The 13,354-nt window shown below is 37.7% G+C and overlaps 1 protein-coding gene across 1 annotated transcript in view; it reads left to right on the top strand.

Moving 5' to 3' along the window:
- TBCK (TBC1 domain containing kinase) overlaps window positions 1-13,125 on the top strand; it is a gene marked incomplete at its 5' end in the record, with an annotated part of 14,832 nt that extends 1,707 nt beyond the window's left edge. The window contains 2 exons of the mRNA XM_008936833.1: window positions 2,420-2,579; window positions 12,895-13,125. Coding sequence (XP_008935081.1) covers window positions 2,420-2,579; window positions 12,895-13,005 — 271 coding nt within the window. The remainder of the gene's footprint in view (window positions 1-2,419; window positions 2,580-12,894) is intronic.
- Between the last annotated feature and the right edge of the window lie 229 nt (window positions 13,126-13,354).

Below are 13,354 nucleotides of genomic sequence, written 5' to 3'. Positions count from 1 at the left end.
TTAATTATTTAAGCTACTTTCTAGAAATCATCAGGGATAATGCAGAAGGTGAGCAAGTAATATAAAATGCCTAGGCTACAATCATTGCACTGAAAGGCTATATCTGTGTACCGGAATGGTTTTATTTATATTATAATCAGGATCAAAGGCAAGGTGTACACCTAAATGTCTCTACAGCTTTCCTAATAACTTGATAATAGGTTCTACCCTACTGTCATACTAATCCTATCCTACTCTAGGAGAGTGGATTCAAAATTTCAATTATTTTTAAATCATTTGACTGCTATGAAGCAAGACGTTCCATGAGGCTATCTTTCATATTACAAAATTTTTCTCAGACTTGCCACTTACATTTCTTGAATGAGGAGGCATGCTGGAGAGAGAACACTGAACAGGGTACTGTAACCACTGCTCCTGTTGTTTAGGTATCATTGTAGTTTATGGTGGACTAAAATATCATGTCCTTTAAATAATAGGTGGACTTAAATTCTAATACCTATTGGGAGGTAGGGAATGTCATTATTAAAAAGGTAGTAAAATTACCCCTTGAGTGAGTTGATTTTTATGTCAGTTGTAGAAGAAAAAGTGTTACGTAGAAAGCTATTAAACTGTCAGCAGTTCTGAATATACATGGGAATCCACAGGAATACTGTATTCAGTATCCTGTTCATTCTTGCAGTTAGGAAACAGTCTTTGTGTTTGTCACAATAATTTCTTATGTTTTGGTGTTAGTCTTCCTCATCATCTATACCTGTGATGCTAAGCTTCACTCTCACTTTGTTTTCAGTCTGATTTAAAAAAATCACGAGACAACTTTCAACAAGTATCCAATATGTTTCATATTTCATATTAGGGTGTACTTGAATGCTAAGGTTCTGTTTTGTAATGAAGCTCACGTTGCAAGGCCAAGAGCTGCTAGCCCTTTTTTCCCAGTGGGCACCTTTGTAACAGGTGACTTAAGGTAACATACTCAAGGCAGTTCATCTAAGGCTCATTTCATGAAGCATGTCAGCAGAAATACTGGCAGCCTTCCATTTCTCTTATAAAAGTTATAGATGCATACTTACAGTCTCTCAGTCTGTAGCACAAAATCTTGGCCTTTTTGTTAATTGTCTCAGTACTGGAACGCTTAGGATGGTCACTTAAGATGAGGGAGAGTGTGAATGACAGCAAATACACTTTGGATCTGTCTAATTTGGTATTAATGTTGGTATCAAATGTATTTCTCTTTTAAAAGATTAGCTCAAGTTTCTCTGAGCAGTTGAGCATACTAAGTGGCATAAGTGTGAGCAACTATATCTGTCCAAAGTAATTTTAATGTAACAAAATGATCATAAAGCTGAAACTGTTACATAAATCACAAGAAATGAATGTGGTATTAACTTAGGTCAATTAAATCCTACCTCCATTTAAGGCAGCTCCTTTATTAAAAAGGATTCTGAATTTTAATTATAAATTAAACTAGCTCTCTGCAAATAAAGTATTAAAGAGTAAGTATTTGACATTGTGTGTATTTTTACAGAACTTTGCTGTTTCACATAGCTTCAAAGCTGTTCTTGTTTATTGTTGTGGAGGGGGAGTGTTCCAAGCATGTGAGTACAGTCTTATGAAAGTAACTCAGGAGTTTGTCAAGGTCATGGCACATTTTCAGATTCATAAAAAGCTAGGTAGTAGTGGTCCAGCCTAATTTCTGTTGAAGAGACTTTCACATTTAATATTAGTTCACAAAATCTCATTGAATGATTATCCTTTGAAAGCAAAGCACAATTAACTGTATCTCAGAGATGCTGGCACTTCTCTGTTTGCATTTCAATACCCAAGACACACTTGCTGTTAGAGGCACTGCATATAATATACATGGCGTTCGTTGTCTGGGAATCTGAGTGCATGTGCATTAGAATTTCAGTTTGGATCATAATTGTAGAGGGATTGTGGGAGTTGGCAGGAGGTTTAGGGAAGTTTTCCAATAATGCTATTTAGTTGTGGTTCTCATTGTAAGTACTTATGTCTTTTTTGCATAAAACTTCTCTGGAAGCAGTGATCCAGCTGCTTATTGGATTTAGATTCTGTTATCAGACTAGGGCTGATTTGAAGTAAAATACACATATACATACGTTCTGGCTATTCAGTCCTCAGCATGAAGTGTTTCATTTAGTGCTTCATCAGATCACTTTCTGTAGTGCTGTGCTATTGTCTTTATGAAACAAACAACTCTTCATTCTGTCTTTTTTTTTTTTTGCTGTATAGTGTCAGAAGTTGCTACCTCCATATGAATAAATCAGGTTTATCAAAATGCACTCCTACAAAAGACCAACACTTCAGTAGCATGGCAGCCAGGATGAAGAGCAGGTTCTCTTACAGCTGTGTGTGTACCAGAGATTTCTCTGCCTTTCAGATGCCCTTAACTGATCTTCCTAAGCTTTAATCGTGGCCACATTGCTGGCAGCATCAATGTCCCATTTGGATCAGCATTTACTGCAGAAGGGGATCTCGTCCAGTGCCCAGCAACTGCCATGCTCCAGAGCTTTAAAGGAAGAGTTGTGGTGATTGTAGGAAATGCAGCGAAGAACACAGCTGCTGTAAGTATATTGCTATAACATATGTGTTTATGCTTAGAATTACATCAAGGGCATGAATACAGACAACAGTAAATAATGCTGGAGTCTGGATAATTCAGATTAGTAATTTATATCAGCTTCTACATGCTAAATTGTTGAACATCCTAATTTATCTCAGTAGGGGCCTAACTATTGACTAACGTCCTGAAAAACAGGAGCAGGAAAAAGGAAGTGCTTTGGTATTCTCTGATGAGTATCTTTATAGGAGATATCCCACATACTACCAAATTATGTTCTGGGAGGTTTTTTGCGGGACCAGTCAGAAATGTTTGATCTGAAACAGAGTAACACTAAGTATTCTGTCTAAAACAGAACCAAGAAACAACCTGAAGCAAGTGTCTGAAAGGAAAAAAGGACAAAGGCATTGCAGCCCATGTTGTGGATTACACTGTAGCTAAGAAGATAAAATTTTCTTCTGTAATGTAGTAACATTTCTTATGCAAACTTAGATTTGTTTTGGCTTTTACGTGTTTTGTTGAAGGAAAATTGAACATGTCCTTTGCAGTGCAGCTAAAGGAAACTTACAGTGTGTTTAGCAAGTGCAAGTACTTCAGTCACTTGAGAGGGTGCTGCCTTATCCTCAAACCCAGATTTTCTCCGACTGAGACAATGTTTACCCAGTTTACCTGGAATTGTCAATATTACAGCTTTCCGTGAAAGTGAAATGCTCCTTTGCCTCTTGATTTGCTCTTTGAGTTCTTGAAAGTTTAACTGAAGAGTGTAGAGTTTTAAATAGCAACAAAATACTGGATTGACCAGTTTTACCACAAATTAATTACATACTGGAGCCTAAATACTGGTGAGGACACACCACCTCTGTCACACCCTTAGAGTATGTATAAAACCAGCCTCAATTTGACTGTTAAGAAAATGTAGAACCCCTTACTTTTGTGTGTTTTTTTTAAGGCAGATTTCAGTTTCACTCTGTGTGGCTGCATATAGAACTGTCTCCCACTATTTGTGAACTTAACCAAACAAAATGGTAGGGGTAAGCATGAAAGCACTGATAATTTATGGGGTTATTTGTAATTAGAAGGCAGAAACTTTCATTTGTGTTTGGTATTAGTAGCCTACTTGGCGTAATTTAAATGATTTTTTAAAAATTAAAAAGTAATGTTAAATGTACCAGACAGATAAGTATAAGAAGCCTTTTGTGCTTTTCACACTTCTTTTCTGTTTCTGTCTTCTGTATTTTATTTGGTGCCAGGTGATAAAACACTTAAATTAGAAAGAAAATGCTGTCTAGAACTTGCTAGGCGAGAGGAGAAACAGAAAACTTCACCACAGCATTATTCCAGCAGGAGGCAAAGCAGCCAGCAGAGCTGCACATTTCAGTATAGCTCTGCCTCCAGCTGAACACTTCCTTAGGAGACAGTTAGACCAGGGTAATCCTGCTTGTTAAACCACTTAATTTATTCGCTCTAAAAGGTAAATTAATAGATTGGCTGGTCTACAAGGGCCTTACTGAATGTGCCATTAGCAGCATAATGATATTGAGAGGAGGAGCTTGCATTTGACGTCCTCTGGTGGTGCTTGGTTTGCACTTCCATGCAGAATATTCCTTCCTTTAGGCTAGTACTTGCTTTGTACCAGCCTTTCTTCTCCTAGGAGATTCTGGGTGCTTGTTAACAGAGCAGATAATTGTTTGTCTCTGAAAAGAGCAGGAAAGATCTCTATAAAAGCCATTATGCTGGAGTTAATAAACAAGACTCTATTTTGTTTTTTAACTTTTAAATATGTTAAGTGGCACTATCTATTAAGTGAATTTAAATTGCCCTTTCCCACATCCATTGATGGATTAAATACCTTGTAAATTCCAGTACAGACAAAGGATCATTACAGCTGGAGTATAATAGTAAATAGGCAATGAGTGCTCAAGTTTTCCTTCTTTTTTTGGTGTATGGCAAGTAGCAAGTCTCCTGATTTTTGTCACTTCCATAGTCTGAGATACAGCAAGTGCAAAGTCCAATCACAGTTAGGCATATGTAGGAAGGGGATTGGTCTGGGTCTTTTTTTGGAAGGGTGACTTTAGTCTTCATTTCCTCTCCATCGATCAATCTTGAAGGGCTAAGCCATTACCTGTTTCCATTTCCAAGTTTTTGTCTTTATTACCACAGTGTTGCCTGAAATTAGAGCAGGAGAAATACCTTACCTGATATTAAATCATGCACCAGGAACTTAATTCTGACAGTGACATGCTTCGACTTGTGTGGTGTGGTTGTTTAATATATATGTTTCACTCATTGTTTAATATATGTGGTTTATTGCCAGTTAAATGCTGTAATAGAATAAGATACACTTTAAGGGACACTTTAATCTGTCTAATAATTAGTAACCCATTTATTTGTTGCCTTGGTAAAAGACAGATAAGCTATACTAAGTCGAAGTTTAAAAACATCTGTCTTTATAGCAGGGAAATTCTGAATTGTAACTTCTCATTGTTATATTGTTATTTTTTTATCTAGATAAGCTATGCTGCTATAAAGACATTGTCTAGACAACTTCTACAAGTTACTGAAGCAAAGTAGTCATTTCATCACAGTAGCTAATAGATAAAATACATGAATTATCTCCAAAGCAGAGGCAAGCAGTCCAGATTTTCCATGAGATCCTTCTGACCCTTTTCAAGGCACGGGGGAGAGGGTCAAGTTCAAGATTCTTTTTGCATAACATATTCCTAGCATTAAAAAAAAAAAAAAAAAAATCTGTATGAAAGTAACGTTTACTCTCTCCCAGCATGCTATAAAATATATCTCTCTTCTTATGTGAAGGCTGGGACATGTAAGTGAAAGTGTACAGTTACCACTGAATTTGTGTGGTTTTGTTGTCATCTTTTTAAAATGACCTTGCCAGAGAAGCAAGTCTCTGCCTGCTGAAGCTGGTTTCTTGTTATAAACCTGTCTTGAAAATGCAAATGGATGGATACCTATGACACTTCCTAGGGTCATCTGAAGATTAGGTGTTGCATAGAGTACTAAAGGACAGATACATTCATGCTTCTAAAGACAGACGCATGTAATTAGAAGGGCCTAATGAAACTTCTACAGTGAAAGTAAACAGAAATTAGGCAATAAACTTCTTGACATGTTTCCACTATACCTCTCTTAAGAGCTGTATTTTGTTCTACATGTTCAATCACTTTTCTGCAGAGAATAAGTGGAACGAAAACTGACTACAGTGAAAGTAAACAGAAATTAGGCAATAAACTTCTTGACATGTTTCCACTATACCTCTCTTAGAGCTGTATTTTGTTCTACATATTCTCTGCAGAAAAGTGGTTGAACAAGTGGAATGAAAACTGAAAATATTTTCTCTTTGCAGGGATGGAGAGGCTCCTTATGCTTCACAGATTAGGGTTTTTTGTGTGTTAAGGCATCACTCACCCTTCTGCATTTAGAGTTAGAGACTACTGGAATCATCAGGTGCCTCTTTGTTGCCCTTAAAGAGAACGAGATTGTGTTTTGAAGAGATTGAATGGCTTAGTAGATCAGTAAAAAGCCTGCTGGTTGTATCTCTACCCAAGACATAGTAAGGTCTTAATTATTTTGAGTAAAATCTATTATTTTTAGTACTTTTTATTATCATAGCATGTATGTGTGTTTTCCTTCATTGTCTAGCTGTTGTAAGTACATTGCTCTTCACACGGCCCAAGAAAGACACTTGGGCTGCCAGCCAGGAGTTGTGTCATGCTGTTGTAATTCTACCCTCTCAGTGGGTTTGTTTTGTTTGCACTGAATGGCTCAGGTACAGCAGAGATGGTCTAAATATTCCTCCCTTCCAGGTAGGTATGAAAGAGGAAAAGGGGAATATGAACAATTCTGCTGAGGAGCTGAAAATTCTGCTCAGGAGCAGAATTTGAGCATTCCTTTTCCTCTTATGAAGTAGGTGCCAAGGAAAGCAGACTGTTTCTAAAACTCTAAATAGGTTCTCTGTTCTTTAATCTTTATTGAGACAAGCATTTACATTAGTTGGAAATGTTAGTTGGTTGTTTGATCTAGACATTGTTTGTCCCATCTATGTGCCTGCCTTACACAGAGGTCTGGATGTCCTTGAGATGAGGGATTGTGGGGTCATCAGCTTTACCGATCAAAAGAGGTCTGACTTCTGGGAAGTGCTTGGCAAGCAGGATCTAAACTCTCCTCAGCCTTCTGACAGATCTGTAAGGACAGCAAAGATGGGAGGTGGTGAATCTGAGTCCTGGAGTCATACTGCCAGGCTCCAGAGTTTCTTTCTGACGTGTCAGTCTTGGCTGTGGTTTTACTGTCTTTGTGTGATTCTGCCCTGAAAGAGCACTCTTGTCCTTTCATGAGCTTGCATGGATTAGGCTCTATCCCTGTCACTCAGGGCTACTGCATTATAATGTAGAATCACTTTCTGGGGCTGTTTTTTAATTTTTAAGGCAGTATTTCCTACTACTCCAGTTCAGAGAATCTGAAGTAATGATAACTGAAATAGAGATGATAGTGAACTCGTAAATGTGTGTTATATGTCTAGGAGACTTGGGTAATGTTATTCCCAGTTTAAAAACACACCTGTATATGAATCAGCTTTTGAAGACTGACTGGGTGCTACAGGAGGAAATGTGTCCATTGTGAGGGTGGTCCAAGGACTTTTATCCTGGAGTCTAAGAAGAAACAGGACAAATCTGGTAGTGTAGGCATGCCCTTAATAATATCTAAGAGCTGGTAGTTTCTATATGGATCTGACAGAGGCTTCCTAATCAGCTGTTTCTGTGGTTAAGAAAAAAGATTCTTGTTTGGGTAACAATAGCAAAACGCATTGCAAATCACAAAGAAAGGTTTTTCACCACCAAGTATTTCTTTGAACATTTTTTCAACATCTAGGACAATCTTTAGACTTGGAGAGAGGTATAATCTTTCAGAAAGACTTATGCTTCCTTTTTTATATCCAAGCCAGATGTTATGTGTCTTTTATAAAAAAAAAAAATAATAATTTCTATTCACTAACAGCTTTTTTGTTTTCTGTTGAATCAAAAATAAAATAGGTTTGCTTTCTGTGTTTTAATTTTACAACCATTCAACTATATTGGAAACAGTGGATATGTTTTGATCTGTATAAATTAGCTGTTTTACAACAGCTAAACCTCTGCAACTGAGTTTGCATTTTCAAGTGCTGGCTCTTATCTGGGAATTTTTTTTAATATATGGCATTTCTAATTGGAAAATTAAAAATGCAGGTGTTTAAAAGTTATTACTTGAAGAAATTTGAGTGTTTACTCTTACTCTCATTCTCAGTAAAATTTATTCTGAAACCAGATATCAAATACCTGTTTGTATAGGCTTATTTTCAAATCTCTTAAGTCCTTTAAGTTACCTGCTGTATTTTTATACTGATGGAATGGAAAGTGTTCCTTTTTGGCCAGGCCTGTGTGTGAAGAATTTTTTCATTGATCTTGTTAGAGTAGAAAGTGCTTCTTTTTTTCTTTCTCTCTTTACCCTCTTTTCCTTTCTCTCTTTTCTCTCTTTTTTGTGTTCTCTTTTTTTAACATCGTATTGTTTGCCCAGTTTTGCTTCTTGTGTTTTGTACTTCCATTTAGTTTGTGCTAATACTGTAACCATTAAACAGGGGGACTATTTTGTTGTTACGGGAGATTTGAGGTGCCTGTCTTTCCATTAGTGTTAAAAAGTGCCATTTCATTTTTCTGGAAACCTTTAATATAACAAATAGTGGACTAAAAATAATCTTGTGTGCTGGGTCTGCTTTGTGGCATATGGAAAGTGGTGTTCAAAAGCTCTAGACTGATGAACTTTGGGTATGGCATGCTTTCAGAGCAGTGAACTCTTGGCAGAAATCATAGAATCATAGAATCATTTAAGACCTTGAAGATCAAGTCCAGCCTTTAACTCAACACTGCCAAGTCCACCACTAACCATGTCCCTAAGCACCACATCTACACATCTTTTAAATACCTCCAGGGATAGTGACTCAACCACTTCCCTGAGCAGCCTGTTCCAGTGCCTTCATTTCAGTAAAGAAACCATACAGCAGAGAAGACTGCAGTCCCTGAGAAGTTTCTGTAGCATGTTTACAAATGAATAACTGATTATAATATTATGGCAATGAATGAGTGCTACGATATTTGGTTAATGTTTCTCTGCAGCTTCTAAAGTATCTCTTTTGCTTCTGACTCTTTTCAGTATATTATATTAACATTTATACCCTGGTAACATTTGTCACAGCTGTCTTTTTCGGTGTTCTGGTACAGTATGTTACTCCTCCATCACTCCCAACTTGCCCTTGAATTACAATCTGTCACAGAGGATGCCTGTGACAGTGAATACCGTGTACTTAGCAACCCTGCTGGGTACCCCCATGGGTGCTGGGAATGGTGCTGCTCAGGTGGGGTCGTGTTATTGGACTCTGCGGTGGACAGTCTGCAAAGGTGATGTACCTGGTGTAATACATTCAACACACTTGAAAGCTGTGATTTTACTGCTTGGAACAGGGTAGTAGAAACATTTTGATTAGATGCTCCCATGTGTGGATTATTAAGGTTCTTGATGATACTTAAAGGAACAGACCTGTTACACTGTTTGTATTGAGAGCAACACCAAAACAGGGTGAAATATCCGCTACCTCAGAGAAGCATGACTCCATTTCCTCCAAGCAGAGCTTTCGTCTGAATGAAAGGAAGGATTACAGAGGACTGTGGTCCATTGGTGGTATGGGGAAACAGATATCTCCGAAGTAATGCCAACAGAAAAGCATAATCTCCCTATAAATGACAGAGGTTCATTTCTATTTCAGATCAACCTGTATAATGGAAATTTAATTGTGCACTACCTTTATGTGTTTGAATAAATCTCTCTCAAATGTAGATGGAACTCATTGATTTATCTCCTCACTATGTTATCTTCTATCTTAAGAGCACCTCTGTCCATTAAGTTTAGTGGACTACAAAATATGAATTCAGCTACCTATTATTAGACTCTTAGTTGACACTTTATGACACGTTTACAAAGGCAATAGAGCCTATGTATGAAGTCCAGGGTGACAGTTTCTGCTGTGGAAAGTATCATGTTAATTCAGAGCAGCACCTCAGGCTTTTTGTGACACATGAAATTTTGCCCTTTTTGAACCACTGATTTTTTCACTTTTTAGGAAACTTTTTTTTAATCTTTCTTAATTTCTTGAATTTAAGCTACTGATCTTTGAACGTAAATTAAGGTCACATTGGGGAAGAAGTCTGTGTAGCTGTTTCAAATAGCCCTTCCTCTCATACCCCTCCATCAGTGCACATGCCAGAAATAACACTTTCATGTGCTCTAGCTTCATATAGTATATTTTTGGCAGGAAAAGACAGCAGATGGTGTTGGAACATTTCAGTAACATGTCTGTTGACAGACGGACTCCTCTGTCTGGGAGAGGAAGGCACAAACATGTATGAAGGAACAAAACTATAAAGAGTCAAAGCTTTAATTAGGAAGATTGTAAAACCTAGTGAGATGACTATTTCTAAATTACTCTTTACCTGAAGTTACTGTTTCTGGTTTCAGTGACACAATGTGGGAAGCCAAAAGGTAAAACTAGAAATGTCTTTAATCAGATCAAACCTTACAACCCTATGAGTTAAACTTTGATTCTTTTCTTCTTTGGAGTGTGGAGACGGGTGTATGTGCAAAACTCTTGGAGGCTGATACTTGGGGTTTGATGGTAGCTCTCAGCTTATGGCAGTGGGTGTGTCTCTGGGGCCCCTGACTTGCAGCTAATTCCCACAGTGGTGAGGCACCGTTAGGAGTACGTTTCCTACTCACTGCATTTTCCCTGGCTGGATGTTCAGATGCAATATTTAGAGATATATTTGCAGCCTTTCTCACTGAAGCTATGTGGACAACTGCAGACAGTTCTGTGAAAACCTTAAAAAAAAAAAAAAAAAAGTGTGGGGGGAGGAGGACAGGTAAAAGCAGTTCATCTTGTGGTATATCATCTTGTGTTCTTGTGCTTTCTGCCTTTCATTTGCTGACAGACACAGATTCAGCAGTGTTTGCTTCCCAGGGGGCCTGTAAGAAGGAGGAGATTCCTCACAATAAGGTTAGAAAGGAACCTCTTGTCATATGCAGTGAAGAAAAATGATTTCCAGCCATACCTTGGTTGCTAAAGCAGTTCTAAAATACCATGGGATACAGGCCTTAATGCTCAAACCCTAAATAATAAAGCATTTGTTTGCATATATTCTTTTCAGATGATATGGAATGGTGGTTATGTTATGGCTAGGGAATCCGAAAACTTGGAGCACAGTTTACAGGTTGTTATCAGAAGTGTAAAATTATCAGTAGACAGAGAGTGGAACCTTTCTTCTGACACATGGGACATTGTACTCAGCAAATAACATGCTGCTTCCTGTCACATGAAATGCTTCCTGCCAGTTTTCACGTCTGCCAGCTATGAGCAGCACTGGTGTCCAAGGCAGAGCCCCATTCATCACTCAGAGGTGGAGAGCACTGTGAGGTGACAGATATCAACATATGAAGTAGAGATGTCTGGTAGGAGTATTTCACTAGGAGTATATACTATTTTTGTAGCTCATGGTATGCACAGCTGAGTGCTGTTTTTGGCAATGAGCCAAATGAGTCTCTTTTTTACTATACACCACATCTTTATGGACTATGATTATAGCAAGGGGTAGCTAGACTCTCCTAGTGATATCTCTGTGCACATTATGTGACCTCTGCTATATAAAAGCTTGGCTTTTACTTTTGTGATGAAAAATGGCATAGTCAGTAACTTCACTATTAGGTATTTTGATTGATTGTGGGGTATTTTCATTTCCTACTTTGGAATCCTGTACTGTCTGACCCAAACTAATGGGGGAAGAGATGATTGAACTTACTTTTGGTCTTCCCTAGGCAAGTACCTGAAACAAACATGACAGCCAAAATGTCCTGACTGTTCCACTGTGACCTCTTTTTCTGTCTTAACAAGTCCTCAGTGGTTACATATCATGTACTAATTGCTCACTCCCTGGTTAAATCCATCCTGAAAAACAGAGAAAGGAATGCAGTAGCTGTGTTTGACACATAAATGAACAGAAATTAATTCCTTGCACATATAAAATAACCTTCAGTGTGAAGCAAAAGTTCTGGCTATGGAAGGAATTTAAAACTTTGCTACTGTGAACTCTTACCCATTAGAGAGATTATTTTGGGACTTGTACTTGATAGGGTAATCACATAGTACATCTTGTTCTGCCTTAGCATCTGTTACACTATCAAAGGTAATTAAAAGAAATGTAAACATAAAAAGGAATCCCATGTACTAAATCTGGATGGGGTGCCTACTGCTGTTATTGAGTTAGTAATATGGGGTTTTGTGCAAAGTTCGTTATCTGGACGTTGTGCTTGCACTGGGTTCTGGAATAGTATCACAAATAATTTTAAAGTGTCAAAAAGGTCATTATGAGTGTTTTACCTAGCCTATTTAGAAACACTTTGTGATTTTACAGATGGTACTAGTTTATGAATCAAGTATAAAACAATAATCTGAAAAACTGGGGTGGCATGGCAGTCTTTCTCACAGTTATTGGAAATATTGTAAAACTATAGTAGTTCCTTTCAAATTAATCCATTTTGGTGGCTTGTTTTGTCATGTCTTGCAGTCAGTATTTAAAAGGCAAGTTTAACACAATACACAAAATACAAAATGTTGTTCCTTTGGTTTTGGGTTAGATACTTTGATACGCAACTTTTGTTATTTTGTTTTGGTTTTTTTTTTACTAATTATCATTATTTTGATACAGAAAATATTGTTCCTTCATCAGTATAGCAACTTCTCATTAAATTGCTTCACAGAAACTTAAAACTGCTGTGTGTGTTTTATGGAATGAATTATCTGGGGAGAGAGGCTTTCAAGGGCTGTATGTGTCTGTGCTTGCACTGTGTAACCTGTATATGGTCAGATTTGGGGTGCAGGGGAGAGTACAGCTGCTATACCTCAAATTTTTATCTGATCCCTGTGAAATCAAGTCATGTTGGCCAAGTTCAACAGGTAAGCAAATGCATTTAGAATGAGGTAAAATCCTGCCTAAGCAGAGATAGATTAAGTTTAGAATTATCATTGTGACACTTCCATGATCACCAAATTCATTCCAGCTGTTTCAGCTGACAGGCCTGGGTTCATGTGTTGGACTAGTTGGTGCAAAGAAAGAACTTCTTGGTTCCAATAATTTTTTCTTTCATTTAACTTGTCTTACTTGACACAAAGTTATTTCAATATAAGGACTGTGATATGCAGTGTGCTAATGATACATCTATTTCAGTTTGCAGCTCATCTGGTGAAAAACAAGTACCCAAGGGTCTGCATCCTAGATGGAGGAATCAACAAGATCAAGCCAACTGGTCTCCTTACTGTTCCTTCACCACAAATTTAAGTGACTGTAAACGTTTAGGACAATCTATCTGAACAGGGCTTATCATACAGCATGGATATTGCAAACCAAAAGGGCTTTGTGGCATCTTCATTGTACAAGCTGTCCTGATGATCAATGTCTTGTCCTGCAGATGTAGAGCACAGGAGCTTTGCATTTATCCTTTGACATAGCTGGAACAGATGAAAACTGTGAAGCTTCAGGCTTTCCAAGAAACCTTCTTCAGCATTGATGTGCACAACTGGTTGAGCAAGTCTGAAGACAAAAAAGAGCAACTCGGTTGACATTTGATGTGTTACTTTGGTTCTGCAGAAATATTTAACAACTGGCATTTGAGGTCTTTAAGCTGCAC

Source organism: Merops nubicus, unplaced genomic scaffold (genome assembly GCF_000691845.1).
Source record: "Merops nubicus isolate BGI_N331 unplaced genomic scaffold, ASM69184v1 scaffold5290, whole genome shotgun sequence".
Lineage (NCBI taxonomy): Eukaryota > Metazoa > Chordata > Aves > Coraciiformes > Meropidae > Merops > Merops nubicus.
This window is presented reverse-complemented; position numbering and strand designations above follow the sequence as displayed.